Source organism: Schistocerca nitens, chromosome 9, assembly GCF_023898315.1.
Source record: "Schistocerca nitens isolate TAMUIC-IGC-003100 chromosome 9, iqSchNite1.1, whole genome shotgun sequence".
In the NCBI taxonomy this organism is placed as follows: Eukaryota; Metazoa; Arthropoda; class Insecta; order Orthoptera; family Acrididae; genus Schistocerca; species Schistocerca nitens.
In genome coordinates, this window is record NC_064622.1 from 424423537 (window position 1) to 424445600 (window position 22064).

At 46.7% G+C, this 22064-nt stretch overlaps 1 protein-coding gene and 1 non-coding gene across 2 annotated transcripts in view; both read right to left on the reverse strand.

Annotated features, from left to right (window-relative positions):
* LOC126203107 (L-dopachrome tautomerase yellow-f2-like) overlaps positions 1–22064 on the reverse strand; it is a 140678-nt gene that overhangs the window by 20530 nt on the left and 98084 nt on the right. Inside the window, exons 3-4 of the mRNA XM_049937349.1 lie at positions 15329–15590; positions 6676–7035 (exon numbers count right to left, since the gene is read on the reverse strand). Of these exons, the coding sequence (XP_049793306.1) occupies positions 6676–7035; positions 15329–15590 (622 nt within the window). The remainder of the gene's footprint in view (positions 1–6675; positions 7036–15328; positions 15591–22064) is intronic.
* Positions 14614–14688, reverse strand: Trnas-aga (transfer RNA serine (anticodon AGA)). Its single transcript has one exon. It is a non-coding gene; the product is annotated as a tRNA-Ser (tRNA).

Here is a 22064-nt window from a genome sequence, read left to right on the forward strand (position 1 = left end):
GTAGAAGGAACGTTTTCGAGATAAACCAGAGAGATCATTGCATCCTTGAAAGTTCGGTTCAAGCGACAAAGTGGGAGGGTGGGGGCAGGGTGGTTGCGATGTCTTTTTACTATGTGGTGATGTTGAAGATGGCTTGCGGCGTCCTGCAGGCTGTTACAACCCTCCAACCGAAACAGTTGTTTGCGCCTTGTTAAAATGGCGGAGCTTTACCGGGGGCATCATTGCGCATCACTGTCCAAATTATAAGGAGCCAGATTTGATAACCATTGGCATCTTCCCAACGTGCAACCGCAAATGTCCGCACAAGGAGAATGGGGCAGAACAGGCCACGTGACAGAGCTTTATGACCTCAGAGTGACCGGTACTTAGTAAGCTACCGACGCCAAAAATTAGATATGCCAACTGCTGAAAAAGGTAGTGGCCATGCTCTACCTGCTGGACATAGAACGCTCATAATTCCTTCATTCTTCGTTCCTCAGAGGTTTCCCATCCTGCCTAGAAGCCAACGGATGCAATCGAGGACATTTCCTGTATCAAAGTGCACCTCTGAAGGAGGAAGAACTCCTCAAATTTCTATCGGATTGTCACCATTTTGCAGAATCTGCTAAGTCTTCTCATGGTCATCATGCCATACATCAGAATCCGAGATACTGCTCTACAGTATGTAACAAATCTTGCTAGGGTTGTCTCTGTTGTTGGGGAAGTATGCATGTGAAGTTAGGAAGACGCCCAGTCAGTGAGGCTCCAGCTCTCGGCTGACACACATCCACAGAGCGGCAAGTTAAATGTTTATCTATTCCTGTCTTGTCCTCGTAGTACAGGGTGATTCAAAAAGAATACCACAACTTTAGGAATTTAAAACTCTGCAACGACAAAAGGCAGAGCTAAGCACTATCTGTCGGCGAATTAAGGGAACTATAAAGTTTCATTTAGTTGTACATTTGTCCGCTTGAGGCGCTGTTGACTAGGCGTCAGCGTCAGTTGATGCTAAGATGGCGACCGCTCAACAGAAAGCTTTTTGTGTTATTGAGTGTGGCAGAAGTGAATGGACGACAGTTGTTCAGCGTGCATTTCGAACGAAGTATGGTGTTAAACCTCCTGATAGGTGGTGTATTAAACATTGGTATAAACAGTTTACAGAGAATGGGTGTTTGTGCAAAGGGAAAAGTTCTGGACGGCCGAGAACGAATGATGAAAATGTAGCACGCATCCAACAAGCATTTGTTCGCAGCCCAGGAAAATCGACTCGCAGAGCTAGCAGAGAGCTGCAAATTCCACAATCAACTGTATGGAGAGTACTACGAAAAAGGTTAGTTATGAAACCTTATCGTCTGAAATTGGTTCAAGCACTGTCTGCAGCTGAGAAGATTAAAAGAATCGATTTCTGTGATTTTATCCTTGCTCAAATGGAAACAGATGAATCTTTCGTTTCAAAGATTGTGTTTAGTGATGAAGCAACTTTCCACACTAACAGGAAAGTCAACCGACACAATGTCTGTATATGGGGCACTGAGAATCCGCGGGAAACAACTCAGTATGAACGTGACTCGCCTAAGGTGAACGTTTTCTGTGCCATTTCAGCCAATAAAGTGTTTGGTCCCTTTTTCTTCGAAGGTGCTACTGTAACTGGACTACAGTATCTGGAGATGTTAGAGAATTGGACGTTCCCTCAGCTCGAACAAGAAGCACAACAATTCATATTTAAGCAGGATGGAGCGCCACCACATTGGCACTTATCTGTCCGTAACTACCTGAACGTCAACTACCCGAGGCGATGGATCGGCCGCCAGGCAGCCCGTGACAGAGCACTTCATCACCGGCCTCCAAGAAGCCCTGATCTTACCCGCTGCGATTTTTTCTTATGGGGGTATGTTAAGGATATGGTGTTTCGGCCACCTCTCCCAGCCACCATTGATGATTTGAAACGAGAAATAACAGCAGCTATCCAAACTGTTACGCCTGATATGCTACAGAGAGTGTGGAACGAGTTGGAGTATCGGGTTGATATTGCTCGTGTGTCTGGAGGGGGCCATATTGAACATCTCTGAACTTGTTTTTGAGTGAAAAAAACCTTTTTAAATACTCTTTGTAATGATGTATAACAGAAGGTTATATTATGTTTCTTTCATTAAATACACATTTTTAAAGTTGTGGTATTCTTTTTGAATCACCCTGTATATTAAATTTCGATCGAGTTTCCCTTGAAGAGGCGTGAAGCTCGCATTTTGTTAGTGTGTAGCGCAGTTTTCATTTCTTCTGAGTAACCAAATACATGGCTCATCAACGCAATAGCGTCCATTGGTAGCACATCAGGAGGTTAGCAAGTTTCATATCAAGGATTGTGTCTGCTTTTACAGTTTACTTTTTCAGTTAGTCTTGCTAGGATGGGTAGAATGTGTGCATACTGTGTGCGGACGCAGGAGGAGCTGGCCACAGTTTGCGAGCAGCTGAATGCACTTCTGGCTACAATCAGTCACCTTCAGGCTGCTGCCTAGGGTTGTAGGTGTGGCAGAGAATCTGGTGCGTCGCATGGGACACCTCAGGTATCGCTTTTTTCGCCCATGGGTTCCGCTTCGGACACATCTCCTAGTCTACCCGACGCTGTGAATCCGTCCTCACTGCAGAGTAAGTGGCGGGTGGTAACGCGTTCGCGTTGCTCGAGGCGAAGGATCAATGTGGAGACTGGCCGTCTGGCATTGCCCATTCACCCAGTGAGTGGACAGGTGTCCGCTCCTTCAGAAGGGTGCGAGCATGCACAATGGGATGGGGTAGGGAGGTGGGGAGGTTTGCTAATTATCGGTAGCTCCAACGTCAAGTACGTTATGGAGCCGTTAGGCAGATAGTGTTCAGGACTGAGAAGACAGCTAGCTTGCACTCGGTATGCTTGCCGGGAACCTCGAGATGTGGAGGCGGTCTTGCCTGCTGCTATCGGGCGTGCTGGGTGCAGTCGTCTTAAGTTGTGGCTCTTGTGAACACCAACGACGCTTGTCGCATGGGCTAGAGGCCATCCACAGTTCATACGAGCGGCTGCTGGAAGTGGTGAAGGCTACTGGCCTCAAGCATGGGGTACAGGAAGAGCTCGCAATTTGCACAGTTGTTGCCACAGTTGATCAGGGTCCTTTGGTTTGTAGACGAGTGGAGGGTCTTAATAAAAGGATTTGTGGGCTTGGTTGCAGATTCTAGACCTGCTTTATCGGTTGAGGGTTTGATAGGTCATGGTGCGCTACAAGAAGGAAGCAGCTACTCGGTTAGAAGGGTACTTGTGTTTTTTTAGGCTATGCAGTACTCTGAGGCACTCAGATGAACGCTCGCCAGTCAATACTCAGCAAGGGAAGTCACAACGCATTCAGAGTAGTGACACTTCGACTGTCAAAATTGTCGAAGTATTCGTAACATAGCTCCCGAATTCACTGTCCCGCAGGAATGTTGTCACTCTCAAATTATTCTGGGGACCGAGAGCTGGTTGGAACCCAAATGGAAAATTCTGAGACACTTAGCGAGTCATGGAATGTATATTGGAAAGACAGATTAGAGGCTATATGAGGGGGAGCGTTCATTGCAGTTGAAAAAAAATACTGTCTCTTTTGAGGTAGAAGTCGAGTGTGACAGTGAAGTTATCTGGTCGCTTATAACAGGTCTAGCTGAAACCAAGCTAAGTGTTGAATGTTTCTGCCGGCCAACCGATTCTGCTGTGGCAGGTCTAGAGTTATTCAAAGAATGTCTATGGTTAGTAGCGCGTAAATACCTAGATCATGCATTACTAGTTGGAAGCGACTTTAACCTGCCGTTTATAGACTGCGATGTCTATGGATTCATTGCACGGGTACAGACAGATCGTCATGCGAAATGCTTTTGAATACGTTTTCTGAAAATTGTCTTGAGAATCTAGTTCGACAGCCCACATGTAATGGAAATAAACTTCGTAGCTACAAATAGAGTGGACCATATAGACAACGTCAATATAGAAATGGGGATTAGCGATCATAATGTCATTATAGCAACTACGGTTATGAAAGATAATAAATCTGTACAGGAGGCTAGGAGAGCGTTTCTACTAGAAAGAGCAGATAAGGAGTTGTTAGCATCTCATGTAGGCAGTGAATTGAGATCACTTGGTTCCAGTAAGATGCACGTAGAAAAATTATGGGCAAAGTTTAAGCACATTGCAGATCGTGGTCTGGAGAATTATATGCGTAGTAAGTGGATGAAGGACGGAAAGGACCCACCATGGTTTAATAACGACAAGCAAAGGTTAGTAGAGATGCGTGCGTCTTTGAAAAAATCAATGCGCCAAGCATACAACTGCAACCACCGTCACACCTTAGTAAAAGATCTGGTAGGGAAGCCAAGAAAATTTTGGTCCTATGTAAAACCGCTAAGTGGGTCTAAGGCTTCCATCCAGGCACTTCTTGACCAGTAGGGTATGGCAGTTGCAGAAAGGAAAATTAAAGCGGAAGTTTTAAATTTAATGTTTAAGAATGCGTTCATGCACGAGAATCATACATAGACACACCGTCATTTGACCATCGAACAGACGCGTGTATGGACGACATAGCAATAAGCATCCCTGGCGTAGAGAAACAACTGCCGGCCGCTGTGGCCGAGCGGTTCTAGGCGCTTCAGTCCGGAACCACGCGGCTGCTACGGTAGCAGTTTCGAATCCTGTCTCGGGCATGGATGTGTGTGATGTCCTTAGGTTAGTTAGGTTTAAGTAGTTCTAAGTCTAGGGGACTAATGACCTCAGACATTAAGTCCCATAGTGCTTAGAGCCATTTGAACCATTTGAAGAGAAACAACAGAAGGAATTGAAAACAAATAAGTCACCTGTTCCGGATGGAATACCAATTCGGCGTTTCCAAAAATATTCTACGGCACTGGCCCCTTACTTAGCTTACATTTATGGCGAATCTCTCGCCCAGCTCAAAGTCCCAAGCGACTGGAAAAAAAGCGCAGGTGAATCCTGTGCATTAGGAGGTCAGATGAACGGACCCGTAAAATTACAGACCAACGTCTCTAACATCTGTTTACGGCAGAATCCTTGAATATATTCTCAATTCGTATGTAATAAATTTTCTTAAGGCTGAGAATCTTATGTCCACGAATCAGCATAGTTTTAGAAAGCACCACTTGTGAGAAACTCAGCTTGCCTTACTCTCACCTGATGTATTGTGAACTATGGATGAAGGGCAACAGACGGATTCCATATTTCCGGAAAGCGTTTGATACGGTGCCCAATTGCAAGCTGTTAATGAAGATAAGAGCATACAGAATAGGTTCACAGATGTGTGAGTGGCTCGAAGACTTGTTAAGTTATAGGATCCAGTACGTTGTCTTCGACGGCGAGTATTCATCAGCGACAAGAGTATGGTCAGGAGAGCCCCAGGGATGTGTGATAGGACCGCTATTATTCTCTTTATACAGAGTGGGACAAATAAAGGTGGCCCAGATAACGGAGTTCCATGGTACAAAGCAACACAACAGAGGAGAGAAAATACAGTATTAACCTGACTATAGACGATGTAGAAAATGACCACCGTTATCTCTTAGCAGTTTTGGGGCCTGGTCAGTAAACTGCTGAAGGGGTGTCGAAGGTGGATTGTTGGAATTTCTGCAGTCTCATCCGAAATGTTCTGTTGCAGTTCTTGAAGACTGTGAGGCTTGTTGCGATACACCATAGACTTGAGGGATCCCCACACAGAGTAATCGCACACTGACAGATCAACCTACGGCTGCAACCTGACTGATCCCTGCTAAAGACTCTATGAGGCGTGAAAATTGTATAAATGTCGTCCAAGATCCGGCCGGCTGCATGGGCAGTTACTCCATTCTATTGGAAGTAACTGTAAGTCTTTTCCTCCTCCGCTAATGCTGCCACAAATAGTTTCAAAATGTTGTCAACGTAACGCGCCGAAGCGCTGATGAAAGAAGATGAGACCAATAATGCGGCTTGCAGCCACTGCACACCAAACCCTAACCTTCTGATCACATAGTGGTGTTTCGTGGAAGTTTTGCGGATTCTCCGCTGCACAGAACCTGTGATTCTGTGAGATGACATAACCACTCAGGTGAAACGAGGTTTCATCAGACATAAAGAACAGATCCATGTCCAAGCCATTCATTGGTATCTCAGTGAACAGTCACTAACAAAACAGGAGGCGCCGAGCAGCATCTGCTGGACTTAACGCATGAACACCACTCAGTAGGCGTGCGTGTGCAGGTCCAGGTGGAGTATTCGACTTTGTGTTCGACTGCTCTGCCGGTCTCTTGCGACAGGCGTCGGGTTGATTTGGTAGGACACTGAAGCATGTTCTGATGAACGGCAGCCATAACACTTTTGTATGTCTCATTTTTAATATTCTGTATCTACATGTACATTGATACACCGCAAGCCACCTTATGGCTACTAGTCATTATCTTTCCTTCTCGCAAATAGAACGAGGGAAAAACAACTGTCTGTATGCCTCCGCACGAGCTCTAATGTACCGTATCCTATCTTCGTGGTCCTTACGCGAAATATGTTGGAGGCAACAGAATAGTTCTGTAGTCAAGGCGTTACTTTTCTTCTTTGTATCATGTTACATGGCATACTCATCTCGCTGCCGCATTCCTGTCGTGTGCATTGTTCTCCGTAGCGGATAGTGTGAACAATCCTTAAGCAGTTGTGCTGGTACTCACCTATTCCTGAGCCATCGAGACGAGACGGCAAATTCTCTGGAAGAGCAGAGAGCGTGGAAGAAGGCGGTGCGGTAGCCGTCGTCCTCGGGGTCGGGCGCCGAAAGCGCCACTGAGAAGATGCCATCGGCGAGCTGGTAGTTGAATCCCGCGATGTCGAAATCGCCGTACAGCGGGTCCATGCGGAAGAAGTTGTGGCGCAGGCGGCGCGAGCTGCGGTCGGACAGGCTGAAGACGACCAGCGCCGAGGAGCCCAGGTCCGGCAGATAGGCGAACGCCTCGCCGCAGTGGCCCCCCTCAACGTCCACCGCGATACTGGCGAAGAACGACGTCGCGTCGAAGTCGTCTCTCCTCAGGTAGTACCTGTGGGCACAGACTGCTGTCTTAAGGTCGTTCTCAGTCGAACTACAAAAACAGTTAACGTTGTTACATATGAATTGGACACAAGTACGGAAAAACCGTGAGAAATAGCCACCCATTCACATCCCGACTGGTCGGTCGACCACGCTTCCCCCCCCCCCCCCCCCCCACCTCCTTCACCCCCGACCTCTACCCGCCGTTGAGCGGGTCGCCGACCGTCTGACTTTTTGTGGACTGACGGAGTTTGGGATAGCAGGCAGTGGTAAGGGCAAGCGGGTAGAGATCTGCCCGCAAACTGACGCACGCAGACTGAAACCTCCCCCTTAGAAAAATTTATGAATGACGGGGCTGGTAAACCTCTTACGTTATTTGATTTTAAAAAAGCTGAGCAAAACTGAACGTACTCAGACATTTCTCTGTTTACTTATTCTGATCATCACTAAACTGACACAATATTTTTAGCGCAACGCAATCTGACTTTCAATAATCCCTACAAAAGAATGTCCGTGACTGACAATAATCTATACCTTTCATGAATCACTTACCTCACAAAAATCTTCGTTACTCGAACTACTGCAGTGAGCGCCAATACTGCCAGCTAAATAAAGGATTCTAACTACTGAAGGCACTAACTACTGATAGGCATAGTTAGCAAACGAAAGATTTTGACAGAGAACAAACAATGTATTTACCTTAATAATGTTCAAAAGTCATCATATATACAGCAGTTCATGAAATCCAGTATTACAAATTTACTCTTTCTGATGGACACACGTCCAGATCGTCCGCTCTCAAAATTCCGCCATCTCTCTCCCCACATCCACCACTGCTGGCGGCTCACCTCCAACTGCGCAACGCTACGCGCTGTTCACATCCAACTGCCCAACACTACAATAGCGAATATTCCAACAATGCCAACCAGCCACAGACTGCACACAGCACAGCCAGTGATTTTCATACAGAACGCTACGTGACGTTACCAATATAAAAACCTAAGCAGCCTACTTACAAGACCACGGACTCGACTACCGTAAAATCTCCCGTAGATAGGCGAACGTGTCGGAGCGGTCCTATTCGACAGTAGTCGGCCTGTGTATGTGGACGTAGTGCATACTTGAACATGGATGCAGATGCTAGCCGAGCCTCTAAGTTGTGCCTTTGTATTTGACATTGAACGACATCTGTGCAATGTCCTCCACGCTTCGCAAGTGCCAGTCGTGTTCAGAAGAGTTTTCTGTGTAGTTGTGAGTCCATTGTTTTGGAGCTTAGTGCATCTGAACACGGGAAAATTGTTGGTGCCGGTATGGTGGATGCTTCTATAACCAAAGTAGCTGGGGTGGTTGGAGTTTCGAAGAGGCACCGTACCGAAGATTTATACCGCACACAAAGGAAGTGGAAAAACATCATCCTCTAAGTCACAAAGAGGACGAAAATATGTGCTGAGGGATCGTGACGGTTACTGAAGAGGATTATGACGAAAAATAAGAGAACGACAACCGCAAAAGTCTCTGCAGTTCCAAATCAACGCATCAGTGATGTAAATGATCGTAACGGTAAAATGTGGTGCCGAAGCCGTAAAACCTGGACTGAGAGAACAATGAAAGAAAGTGATATGGTCGGTTGAAACTTGCTGCACAGTAGTTTCAGCTGTTGGTCCAGACTGCATCCCAAGAGTGGACCACGGCAGTGGTTCGGTGATGATTTTGGCAGCCACGTCGTGGCGTTCCACGGGTCCCATGGTTACTCTGCAGTGTGGCACTACTGCCAGGGATTATGTGATAATTTTGCCTGATTAGGTCCATTCAATGGTACAATGTTTGCTCCCAGTGGTGAGTCTGTGTTCCAAGATGACGGGGGTGCTTGTTCACATGGTTCGCATTGTGCGGGACTCGTTTTGTGAACACGAGGATGAATTTTCGCATCTCCACTGTGCACCACAGTCACAAGATCTACTTTGGCGAGAAGGCTGCATGACGTTACATATGAATTGGACACAAGTACGGAAAAACCGTGAGAAATAGCCACCCATTCACATCCCGACTGGGCCCGTGTTGCGCTCTCTCTCACACACTCCACAACGCTCTCTCTCGCACACTCGCTGCCTCGCTCAGCGGCTAAGTCCCACTCAAGGTCACGCGCCACACACAGAAACACAACTGCAATACACAGAAACACAACTGCAATACACACAGCCTCGCTCAGCGGCTAAGTCCCACTCAAGGTCACGCGCCACACACAGAAACACAACTGCAATACACAGAAACACAGTTGTGTTTCTGTGTGTGGCGCGTGACCTTGAGTGGGACTTAGCCGCTGAGCGAGGCTGTGTGTATTGCAGTTGTGTTTCTGTGTATTGCAGTTGTGTTTCTGTGTGTGGCGCGTGACCTTGAGTGGGACTTAGCCGCTGAGCGAGGCAGCGAGTGTGCGAGAGAGAGCGCTGTGGAGTGTGTGAGAGAGAGCGCAACAGGGGCCCCAGTATTACTAGGCCCGTGTTGCTGGAAAATCAAGATTGCGCAATACTGATAAGGCGCGCTGGCGCTGCGCGCACGGGTGGGGGGCGACACCTGAACTTCTCACTACTTTTCAGGACAAATGATATAATGTTCCCTTGAAAACCATACGGGGCCTTTATTTGTCCATTCCTAAACGGCTGAAAGCTGTTTTGAATGCCAATGGTTTTCCTACACCGTACTGGGGATAGTAATGTATCCACTTTCCAATATCCTCGTCGTAGAAAGCAGCTGCCTGTGCTTTCGGCCAGTTACCTTCACTGGTCTGCAGCTCGTTGTCTGTGGAAAAATTGTGTCTTCATAGCCAGCGGTTCTTGTGAGCAGAGATGAGACTCAGGGGGAGCCAGTTACGGACTGTGTTGTGGGAGAACAAACACTTCTCATCGGGAACGCTGCGGTAGCGTCTTCATTGCCCAGCCGCGTGCGGCCGAGAATTGGCATGAAGAAGGAACTGCTCGACAATTGCGTTATGTGGGTTGCATGACACAGGCGAAATCTCTAACCAGGCCCTCATACTTGGCGGGAGGCGCTATTCCCTACGCTTCTTTACGTCCTCACTGTTCACTCAAAACTGAAAAGAGCGACCCGACACGATCGACGGGAATGCTAGAGACAGTGCCCAGCACATCTGGTCAAAGCTTTACCCGATTTTCCCAGTGGTTTCCATTTCGCGACCGATCGGAACTTACTTTCTGGACAACTCTGGTATATTGTATATAAATCCCTGTGGTGTTTGTAACACATAGCGTGTTTATGAGTGGCTGTCTAATGTTGTCCGTCCGCAGCTCGTGGTCGTGCGGTAGCGTTCTCGCTTCCCGCGCCCGGGTTCCCGGGTTCGATTCCCGGCGGGGTCAGGGATTTTCTCTGCCTCGTGATGACTGGGTGTTGTGTGACGTCCTTCGGTTAGTTAGGTTTGAGTAGTTCTAGGTTCTAGGGGACTGATGACCATAGATGTTAAGTCCCATAGTGCTCAGAGCCATTTTAATGTTGTCTCCTCAAAGGAATTCTCAAGGCTACAAATGATTAAAACGACCCTACAACTAGAGACCTCTATAAAATCAAGTATTATTTTGTGATTTGACTTCAGTATAGCAGATCAAACCAATAGTCCCTGTCGGGATGCTACTAGAACGAATCACAACTTGGATACCGTAAATGACTTATTCTCAAAAAACATATAGAGTGCACAATGTCCGATTCTTCCCTAAATGTAATTTCGAGATTGGCAGAACATACGTTTGCTTTAGACCGCGTCCCAGTTTATTAGACAGAAACAGAGTTGGCTAATATTGATTAGCGATGACAAACAGAAGACTTACACTCTGACTGCCACTTTCAGAAAAAATTCAGTAGGCACGCAAATGGAACTCAGCACATTTACTGTGAGTGTTTCCCTATCCACCGAACCGAAGTCTGCATCTCACCTACTGAAGCACAGACAGAAGTTGACTGCACCGATGGCGTGCTGGTCGGAGCGTTGGCCACTGTGCAGATGACGTATGCAGCTACGTGTAATTCTCTGCCTACACAGTGGACGCAGAATGCTGTTTACAAACTACCAGCGTTGAAATTACCTCAGTACAAGACAGAACGCAAGTCAAGATTTCTGTTTGCTCACGAGCCAGAAACAGAAATTCGACTCAAGTACTGTCCTATAAAGAAGCACTTCATTGTTTGTGATAATCCACAGAGAAGTAAAGAATCGTCAATCGAGTAAACTGAATAATTCCGTTCACAGGAAAACGACTTCACGTGCTCCTTGTGGCGAAAATCAACAGTTACCAAAATCGAACTGCAAGATTCTGCTCTGTGGGTCTCGCCTGCGAAGTCTCTATGTCGATCCCTGGAGGGAAGTATCTTCGGCCAGTCTCCGCATGAAAGCGTGTCCACGCCATATTCCCGCTCAATCCCGGCCATGCGGCGTCTACTTAAGCGCTCAGGTAACGAATTACAGCAGCTTTTACGAAAACATTACCTCCAACTACATGGGTCACGAATTTGTCAGCTAATCGCCTAAAGTTCATACTCCTTTCAGGAGATTTTCTGGAAGTTTCCGTTTCCCATCCTACATCCTTAGCACTCCGCCACTCAGATACGCTTCTCTGTTTTTCAGTGGGAAGTGTGCCCTTAGAAGTCAGCTTGTGACCATCGTTTGTGACGCCACGCATTCCTTTGCGCTAAAAAGGGTGTCTTTTTGCCTTGTTTCGCCCCCATCGCTATTCTGAATTTTTTTTTTCAGCCCACTAGAGTGCAAACTTCTGCCATCACTGTCCGCATTATGGCGGTTCTGCGGCCTGTAGTCAGCCGCCTCCTCGGTCTGTTCGCTCTCGGAACAGTAAACGTCCGCCCCTGCAGAACACAGCTCTCCACCTGACCCCTCTTCAGCTGATAGCGGCTTTTGAGGAACGTTATGTCCACATTGCCGTTTCTGTCAGCATTTAGTACTATGGAAATAGTTAGCAGCTGGTGCTAGCCAGTGTCAGTCAATGATATGATTAATAAACCGATTGTGCATCGTAAACAATGATCTAATATAAAACACTACTGGCCATTAAAATTGCTACACCATGAAGATGACGTTCTACAGACGCCAGATTTAACCGACAGCAAGAAGATGCTGTGATATGCAGATTATTAGCTTTTCAGAGCGTTCACACAAGGTTGGCGCCGGTGGTGACACCTAAAAAGTTTCCAACCGGTTTCTGGCACACAAACAGCAGTTGACCGGCGTTGCCTGGTGAAACGTTGTTGTGATGCCTCGTGCAAGGAGGACATATGCGTACCATCACGTTTCCGACTTAGATAAAGGTCGGATTGTAGCCTATCGCGATTGCGGTTTATGGTATCACGACATTGCTGCTCGCGTTGGTCGAGATCCAATGACTGTTAGCAGAATATGGAATCGGTGTTTTCAGGAGGGTAACACGGAACGCCGTGCTGGATCCCAACGGCCTCGTATCACTAGCAGTCGAGATGACAGGCATCTTATCTGCATGGCTGTAACGGATCGTGCAGCCACGTCTCGATCCCTGAGTCAACAGATAAGGACGTTCGTAAGAGAACAACCATCTGCACGAACAGTTCGACGACGTTTGCAGCAGCATGGACTATCAGCTCGGAGACCATGGCTGCGGTTACCCTTGACGCTGCATCTCAGACAGGATCGCGTGCGATGGTGTACTCAACGACGAACCTGGGTGCACGAGTGGCAAAACGTCATTATTTCTGATGAATCCATGGTCGCATCCGTGTTTGGCGACATCGCAGTGAACGCACATTGGAAGCGTGTATTCGTCATCGCCATACTGACGTATCACCCGGCGTGATGGTATGGGGTGCCATTGGTTACACGTCTCGGTCACCTCTTGTTCGCATTGACGGAACTTTGAACAGTGGACGTTACATTTCAGATGTGTTACGACCCGTGGCTCTACCCCTCATTCGATCCCTGCGAAAACCTACATTTCAGCAGGATAATGCACGACCGCATGCTGCAGGTCCTGTACGGGCCTTTCTGGATACGGAAAATGTTCGACTGCTGCCCTGGCCAGCACATTCTCCAGATCTCTCACCAATTGGAAACGTCTGGTCAATGGTGGCCGAACAACTGGCTCGTCACAATACGCCAGTCACTGCTCTTGATCAACTGTGGTATCGTGTTGAAGCTACATGGGCAGCTGTTATTGTACACGCCATTCAAGTTCTGTTTGACTCAATGCCCAGGCGTATCAAGGCCGTTATTACGGCGAGAGGTGGTTGTTCTGGGCTGTTCTGGTGGCTGTTCTGATTTCTCAGGATCTATGCACCCAAATTTCTTGAAAATGTAATCACATTTCAGTTCTAGTATAATATATTTGTCCAATGAATACCCGTTTATCATCTGCATTTCTTCTTGGTGTAGCAATTTTAATGGCCGGTAGTGTATAAATTGAATAGAGTTGAAATAATATTATATGAATGGTGTAAAAGAGTTACCGCCTTACAATTTTTAAAGCATTGGCTGAAGATGTGAGGGTGATGTTGTACCGTTGACTCCCCATTTCCGACCCATATGGGACGAGAGAAATGAAAGGTATTCCGATTCGAACCACCGGCGGATCGAAGCTTAATCGAAAACACGCATTTATACAAAACATATTTATGCCGTAAAACACCAGGAAATGAAGACAACAGAAGAGATTCTAGCCAATGAGCTGTCTGCATTAGATAATTACTTCAAAATCTGGAGACTCCAACCCAGTGTGAGTAAAACAGAAGTGTGTTGCTTCCATCTAAATAACCGGTTGGCGAACGTAAAACTGGAAGTAAGTTTCAGAGGCAGAATTATTCGTCATTATTGGAACCCAAAATATCTTGGTGTCATCCTGGATCGTACACTATGCTTCAAACAACACCTTCTTAACTTAGCTCAAAAGCTGAGGCCTCGAAACAACATCCTCCATAAGCTACGCGGAACTACCTGGGGATCTTCAGCAACCACCCTGCGATCTTCAGCTTTGGGCTTGGTGTACTCAAGTGCTGAGTATTGTGCACCTGTTTGGATGAACAGTCGTGATACAAGGCTTGTTGATACCCAGCTGAATACGACAATGCGCATAATGTCTGGCGCAATCAGATCTACTCCAGTTTATTGGCTTCCAATGTTAACCGGTATAATGCCTCCTGATCTATGCAGATGTGCTGCCCTTAGGAGAGGATTCCACAAGATCTCCAGGAATTCTAACCTACCCGTGCATAGCGACCTGCCACTTTTAAATCGCAAGAGACTGAAATCCCGCCATCCAACTCTGTGCGATGCTGCTGACATGGTTGCTAAGAGTTTCAAATCTCTTGAAGAATGGAAAGGTCGGTGGGAAGCAGTGACAGATGTGTACCTGCATAACATCTTCTCAGGTGCTAAACTTCCAAGTGGATTCGACTTACCACGCAAGACCTGGACTACTCTCAACAGAATCCGTACCAGCCATGGGCGATGCAGAGATGCTCTCTGTAAGTGGAAGAAGCTGCCTGATCCAGCTTGTGACTGTGGGGCTCCATACCAGACTGAAACTTCCTGGCAGATTAAAACTGTGTGCTGGACCGAGACTCGAACTCGGGACCTTTGCCTTTCTCGGGCAAGTGCTCTACCAACTGAGCTATCCAAGCACGACTCACGGCTCGTCCTCACAGCTGCCAGTACCTCTTCTCCTACCTTCGCAGGAGAGCTTCTGTAAAGTTTGGAAGGTAGGAGACGAGATACTGGCAGAAGTAAAGCTGTGAGTACCGGGTGTGAGTCGTGCTTCGGTAGCTCAGATGGTAGAGCACATGCCCGCGAAAGGCAAAGGTCCGGAGTTCGAGTCTCGGTCCAGCACACAGTTTTAATCTGCCAGGAAGTTTCATATCAGCGCACACTCCGCTGCAGAGTGAATATTTCATTCTGGATCCATACCAGACTGTTCACCACATTGTCAGTGATTGCAGGATTCGAGCCTATGACGGCGCCAAAGAGGACTTCCTGCTAGCAACTCCAAATGCAGTGCGCTGGATTTAAGGACTAGACATTCAGTTGTAAAGACAAACTTAAGTTTCTTGTGTGTCAATATGTACATATGTATAAGTAATTTAATTTCATGACATGTCTGTATTAGCCATTAGCTAAATAATAATAAATAATGTGCTGTAAATCACGACGAGAAGATATACCAGATACCAGCACGTTTCTGAGCGTGCTCGTGCTACGTCGGGAACGTGGTTTTGCGTCTTCACGCTGGGCAATACGTTCCGCGTGACGGCCGCAGACAGGGTACCTGAGGAGGAGGGTGTCGGTACGTAGGTCGTAGACGAGTAACTGCGGCCGGGTGAGGCGGACCAGCGCGCCCTGCCCCAGGTCGGCGGTGCCGGCGTCCATCACCCACAGCCGGTCGCACGCGTCCGCCCTGACGCGGTAGGCGGACGTGATGCGCGCTGACTCGCCCTCGGCGCGCTCGCCGCCCTCCAGCCGCTGCGTCTCCCAGTCCGGGTACGGCGACAGCGGCGGCGACCGTGGCGACGCAGGCGCCCTCTCGTCCCCTGCAAGTCCCCAGCACTTATGGAAACATCGCGGTTAAACCTCTGAACACAAGGTTGTTACGAGGGTCACTCCAAAAGAAAAGCACACAATTTTTTTTAAATCCATCTTTTATTCTTCATGTTGTGAGCGTGTGGGTGCTCTTCTTTCTGTCATTCTGCGCAACGGATTAATCTGAGATGTACCCTTTACCCTGTGGCTCCTTCAACAAGCAATCTCGACCCCCACACTACTACAGAAGTCAGACAGACGCTCCTAACGTTCTAAAGAGAAATGCGTGAAAAACTTTCAGCAATAAATGTCTTCTGGAGTCGTCCACTGTAAGGAAATGATACAAAAAAATCACAAAATGTCTTACGTAACTAGTGGGATACTTGGGTACTGGAGTAGTGCTAGTTAGTGTAAGAAAAACATGAAACTAACGAAAATTATTATTTATTTTGCAAAAATTCTGAGAAATCACAATGGCACTTTTAGTTATGAATTGAACAAGTTATATCCTGGTTCTTTTCGGAATGTGAAGTTACCTCTCAAGGATATGATTCGCTAATGAAATTTCTGTACAAAGTTTAAGATTGTTATTGACTTGGCAGAATGGCTGAGAGCCGCGCCTACTCAACTTGAATAATTATCCGTTAGAATGTTGCTAGGTATGGTCGAGGCTGTCGCGTGTGAAATGCAGTGAAGTACACTGTTGTGGAGGAAATATGGGGTTTGCAACAGCTGTAGCGCACAATACCGTAAGCTGCGATGACTGCTGTCTGCGCCACTCGCTGCTGACAAATAAGATAACTCATTCTATGTGGATTGATCTTCCTTCGCCAATCAAACTCTCCCTACGCCTTGATGAAGTCAAGGACTCCTAATCGCTCCTACTCTAACTATTGGCGTGGTACACTGGTCAAATGGCTCTGAGCACTATGCGACTTAACTTCTGAGGTCATCAGTCGCCTAGAACTTAGAACTAATTAAACTTAACTAACCTAAGGACTACACACACATCTATTCCCGAGGCAGGATTCGAACCTGCGACTGTAGCGGTCACTCGGCTCCAGACTGTAGCGCCTAGAAGCGCACGGCCACTCCGGCCGGCGGTATACTGGTCAGATAACCAGCACACCGCGATGCCACTCAAAAACACGCTTGCAGGTGTTTAACTATAACTCTGTCTGTTCACACCGCACAATAAGTATGGTGGCCAACACAGTGAACAATGCTCAATCGTAAAGACTCAATATAGAGTCGCACTCCGATTCGCTCTCGACAGAGGTGCTTTCCCAGTGAAGTACTGAGGAGAGACTTGTTCCTCGCTCTTTGAGTACACGTACGAGCGCGCACGCTCTCGTTACGTGTTCTCGCTCCTAGAGCGACAATGGAACGGCCCCTCTCCATGCCACACGTGAAGGCGTATATCTTACGGTCTCTTCCATTACTCCTTTAGCTCAAGCCATCAGGAATATCGTCTGCTAATCAGCATTGCTGCTCTAAAATGGGAGAATGACGTTTCGTTTAAGGCGACCAATCCGGAAATCTGTAGCATCGGCGTTTGGCGTTTACTGTTCCCTGTGAAAATCTCTGAAACTGCGTGCTATATTTGTAAAGAATGCGTAGGCTGAGTGCTCCCACACAATGTAGTGGAATTTGCTTTTAAGCCAAACACGTGGGTCGTTCTTCCTTTAACTTGGGCCAACGCTGTCTGATCTATGGGCAGTCACTGGCCGACATAGATAGGCTGAGTCGTCCTCTGAAGGAAACGGGACGCCAGCGTGTGGTTTGCGTCTCCTGAACTAAAAGCCCCTGCTACCGCCGTGTCTTGAATGTGTGTGTGTGTACACCAGCCTCGAGTATTTCAATCTCGGAGCGCATTAGTGATTTACTAGTTATTTGCATATCGTTTACATGAATTCATACAACATTGACATTATCTTATCGAGTTTGGGTTCGAATGAAGCGTCTTGATGTGCGGAATATGATTGTGAGGGCGTAATATGTAAGCAATGAAGGTCAGAATACCACGACATCTTACAATGTTTGAAAGTTTTAGAGTGTGTAGATACATCCTTTAGGAACAATATTTTCATTTCTTAACATAATTTCCATCCCTCTCAACTGCCTTACGCCATCTTGGAACCAGCGCCAGCGCCAGCGCCAACCGGTAAAATTCTGGACCAACCTGCTGGAGCCACTCTTTGGCAGCGTGCACAAGGGAGTCATCATCTACAAACCTTGTTCCACGAAGAGTCTTTCAGTTTCCCAAAGAGATGATAGTCACATGGAGCCAGGTCAGGACTGTAAGGCGGGTGTTTCAGTGTTGTCCATCCAAGTTTTGTGATCGCTTCCATGGTTTTTTGACTGACGTGTGGCCGTGCATTTTCGTGCAACAGCAAAACATCCTTCTTTTTCCGATGTGGTCGAACACTACTCAGTAGAGCTTGATGTTTCTTCAGTGTCGTCACATATGCATCAGAATTTATGGTGCTTCCACTTGGCATGATGTCCACAAGCAAGAGTCCTTCGGAATCGAAAAACACCGTAGCCATAACTTTTCCAGCAGAAGCTGTGGTTTTGATTTTTTTTTTCTTGGGTGAGTTTGCATGATGCCACTCCATCGATTGCCTCTTCGTCTCTGGTGAGAAATGATGGAGCCATGTTTCATCACCTGTCACAATTCTTCCACCAAATTCAACTCCACCATTCTCGTACTGTTACAAAAGTCCGCTGCATACCGTTTTTCTTGTCTCTTTGTGAGCCACTGTCAACATCCTGGGAACCCACCTGGCACAAACCTTTTTTAACGCCAACACTTTCAGTATTCTGCAAACACTTCCTTCCCCTATCCCAACATAGCGTGACAATTCGTTCACTGTGATGCGTCTGACAGCAGTTACCAATACGTTAACTCTCTGCACATTGTCTGGAGTGTGTGCAGTACGAGGCTTGACAATGCGAGGACAATCCTCAATATTGCCGAGCCCGCTTTCATCACGTAACCTGCTTTCCCACCGACTAACTGAACTGCGATCGATAGCAGCATCTCCATACACCTTTTTCAACCTCTTGTGGATGTTTCCCACTGTCTCGTTTCCACAGCACAGGAATTCTATGGCAGCACGTTGCTTCTGACGAACGTCAAGTGTAGCAGCCATCTTGAAGACATGCTGTGACGGCGCCACTCACGGGAACAGGTTGAACTAAGTTTGAAAACAATCAGGAAGGATCTATCAACACACTGTAAAACTTTCACACATGCAGGATGAAAACTGTATTTTTACAAAACAGTGTGCATTTCTTTTGGAGTGACCCTCGTAGTACTACTGTATGTTTTCTACACGGAGAACTGCAAAACTCAAACAATACTAAAGGGTGAAACATCTAGGCAGATTTAAAGTTTTTGCCAGACTGACACTCGAACTTTGGACCGTTCCCTCTCTCGGCCAAATGCTCTTACCGACTGAGCTATACAAGCACTGCCTTACTACCACCACTAACTCATCTCCTACACTCCAAACTTCACAGAAGTTCACTGTAAACTAGCAAACAATCCCAGACTGTGGGTAAGTCATATCTCCACAACATCCTTTCTTCCAGGAGTGCTAGTCCCGCCAGGCAAGCGGAAGAGCTTCTCTGAAGTTAGGAAGCTTGAAGATGAGGTACTGGCGAAAGCAAGACTGAGAGATCGGGTACTACATGGGTAGCTCAGTAGGCAGAGCACTTGCCCACGAAAGTCAAAGACTCAGGTTCAAGTAACGGTGTGGGGTGCAGCATTAATTCTACGAGGTGCAGTATATAGATTCAGTCAAAACGCGATATATTACAACTTTACTGTCTCTACAAATACGACAAAGATAATAGAGCCGGCCGCTGTGGAAGAGCGGTTCTAGGCGCTTCAGTCCGAAACCACGCTGCTGCTACAGTCGCAGGTTCGAATCCTGTCTCGGGCGTGGATGTGTGTGATGTCCTTAGGTTAGTTAGGTTTCAGAAGTTCTAAGTCTAGCGGACAGATGACCTCAGATGTTACGTCCCATAGTGCTTAGAGCCATTTGAACTATTTTAATAATGTCTTTCAAAGAAAACAATGTAGTTTGATTTCAAATAATAATAATAAATGATAAAATTTTAGATAAAGTTTCCCGCTTCAGTTGTCCAGAATGCGATATTAGTTTTAACTATGACAAAAGACATTCAGCAGAAGGTTGATAAATATCAAGCCATGTTTGGAATACTTAGAAGAACTTTGGGAAGAAAAACAAGAGTGGAAACACGAATGAACTTTTATGAAGTTATAGTTGTATCTACTCCTGTATATGGTTCAAAATGACGGCAGTGACAAAAAAGAAAAATCACAAGTCACGGAATACCTCCTAATATTGCGTCGGACCTCCTTTTTCTGGACGTAGTGCATCATCTCGATGTGGCAGGGTCTCAAAAAGTCATTGGATGTCCCCTGCAGAAATATTGACACATACTATAGTCGTCCATAACTGCGAAAGTGTTACCGGTGCAGCAATTTGTGCAATAACTAACCTCTCGATTATCTCTCACAAATGTTTGATGGGAATTTTGTCGGGCGATCTGGGCGGTCATAGCATTTCCTCGGTTTGCTCACAATGATCTTCAAACCAGCTGCGAACAATTGTGGCCCAGTTACTTGGCACACTGTCATCTATTAGAAATTCCATAGCTGTTTGGGGCATAAAGTCCATGAATGGCTGCAAATGGTCAATGATCAGTTCAGTTGGAGCAGAGCACGCAGACCATTCCACGTAAAAAATTGCCCACACCATTATGGAACCACCAACAGCTTGCACAGTTCCTTCTTGACAACCTGGGTCCATGGCTTCGTGGGGTCTGCGACACACTCACACGTTACCATGAGTTATTACCAATTAAAACCGGGACTCATGTGACCAGGCCACCGTTTTCCATTCGTCTAGGATCTAAAAGATGTGGTCACGAGTCCAGGAGAGGCGTTGCAGGCGATGTCGTTCTGCTAGAAAAGGCACTCGTGTCGGTTGTCTGCTACCATAGCCCATTAACGCCAAATTTCGTCGCACTGTCCTCACGGATGCATTATTTGTACGTCCCACATTGATTTCTGCGATTACGTCCCACAGTGTCGCTTGCCTCTTAGCACTGAAAACTCTACGCAAATGCCGCTGCTCTCAGTCGTTAAGGGAAAGCCGTCGATCACTGCGTTGTCCGGGGTGAGAGGTAATGCCTGAAATTTCGAATTCTCGGCACACAGTATACACTGTGGATCTCGGAATATTGAATTCCAGAACAATTTCCGAAATGGAATGTCCCATGCGTCTTGCTCCAACTACCATTCCGCATTCAAAGTCTATTAATTCAGGCAGCCACAATCACATAGGAAACCTTTCTACATGAATCACTCGAGTCCGTCAATGTAATGTCCTCTTTACACCTTTGTTGCGCGATACTATCGCCATCTGGATATGTGCACATCGCTATTCCAAGACTATTTTCACCTCAATGCAGAATGAAATAGAACGATGATGTTCATAGAATGATAGAAAATGGAACACAGAAAAAGATAGTGAATTATCGGCCGACTGGAAAGAGAGAACTGGGTAGACCTCGATAACATATAGATGGATGGATGACGGAGAGCGGAACAGGTGACTACAGCACCTAATCCTTGGAAGGAGATGACGACGAGGTTACAAATTAGTGCATATCCCACTGCAGAGTGAAAAATTCATTCTGAATACTACGAGGTGTTTATAAAGAGGTATCATATACCCATGCTGGAGGTGCTATTGTTCAAAACCGGAAGAGAAGATCCTATAATGACATGTTCAGAACACAATACCTGTTTTGATACGGGCCAGTTTGTTCTTTTATTCCATTATGTCTGCTGCATAGAAGTAGAAGCTATAGACAGTGCTGCCTGAGGTTACCACACATCCTGACAGATTCTTCCGCCCTTCTTTGCAGAGAATCACCCATTGTTCTAAGAACACCTGGATCGATTGAACTTTGTCGTATGTAGTGGTTAAGCACTCCTGTAACTGCTGCACATTGTCTATGCGTTGCGCATACACCAATGCCTTTAAATGTCCCCATAGCTAGAAAACCAACGGATTCAAGTCCGGTATAAGGGAAACCCATATAAACGCCAGTCGTCGTCTTTCTGCTTGGGTATCGCTGTACAATAGCGCTGGTAATTCATCGCACAGAAATCAAGGAACAGACATTAAGCCGTTTGGTGAAGTGCGTGGCCCTCTGCTTCTGTCAGCGGCAATTACTGCCAGTGCGTTTGCTACTGAAGCGATCCTGGTGCCTGACCTCCATGATTAGTCGAGGACTTGTATCTGCTCACACACGCATATTATGGTAGTTGTCATAATACGCTACGCATATGCCGAGTACTATACACTAATCGTTGCAAGTAAAACGGCCCATATCTCAACAGGTATTGGTTTCCGGATAAACGCAATGTGATCAAAAGTATC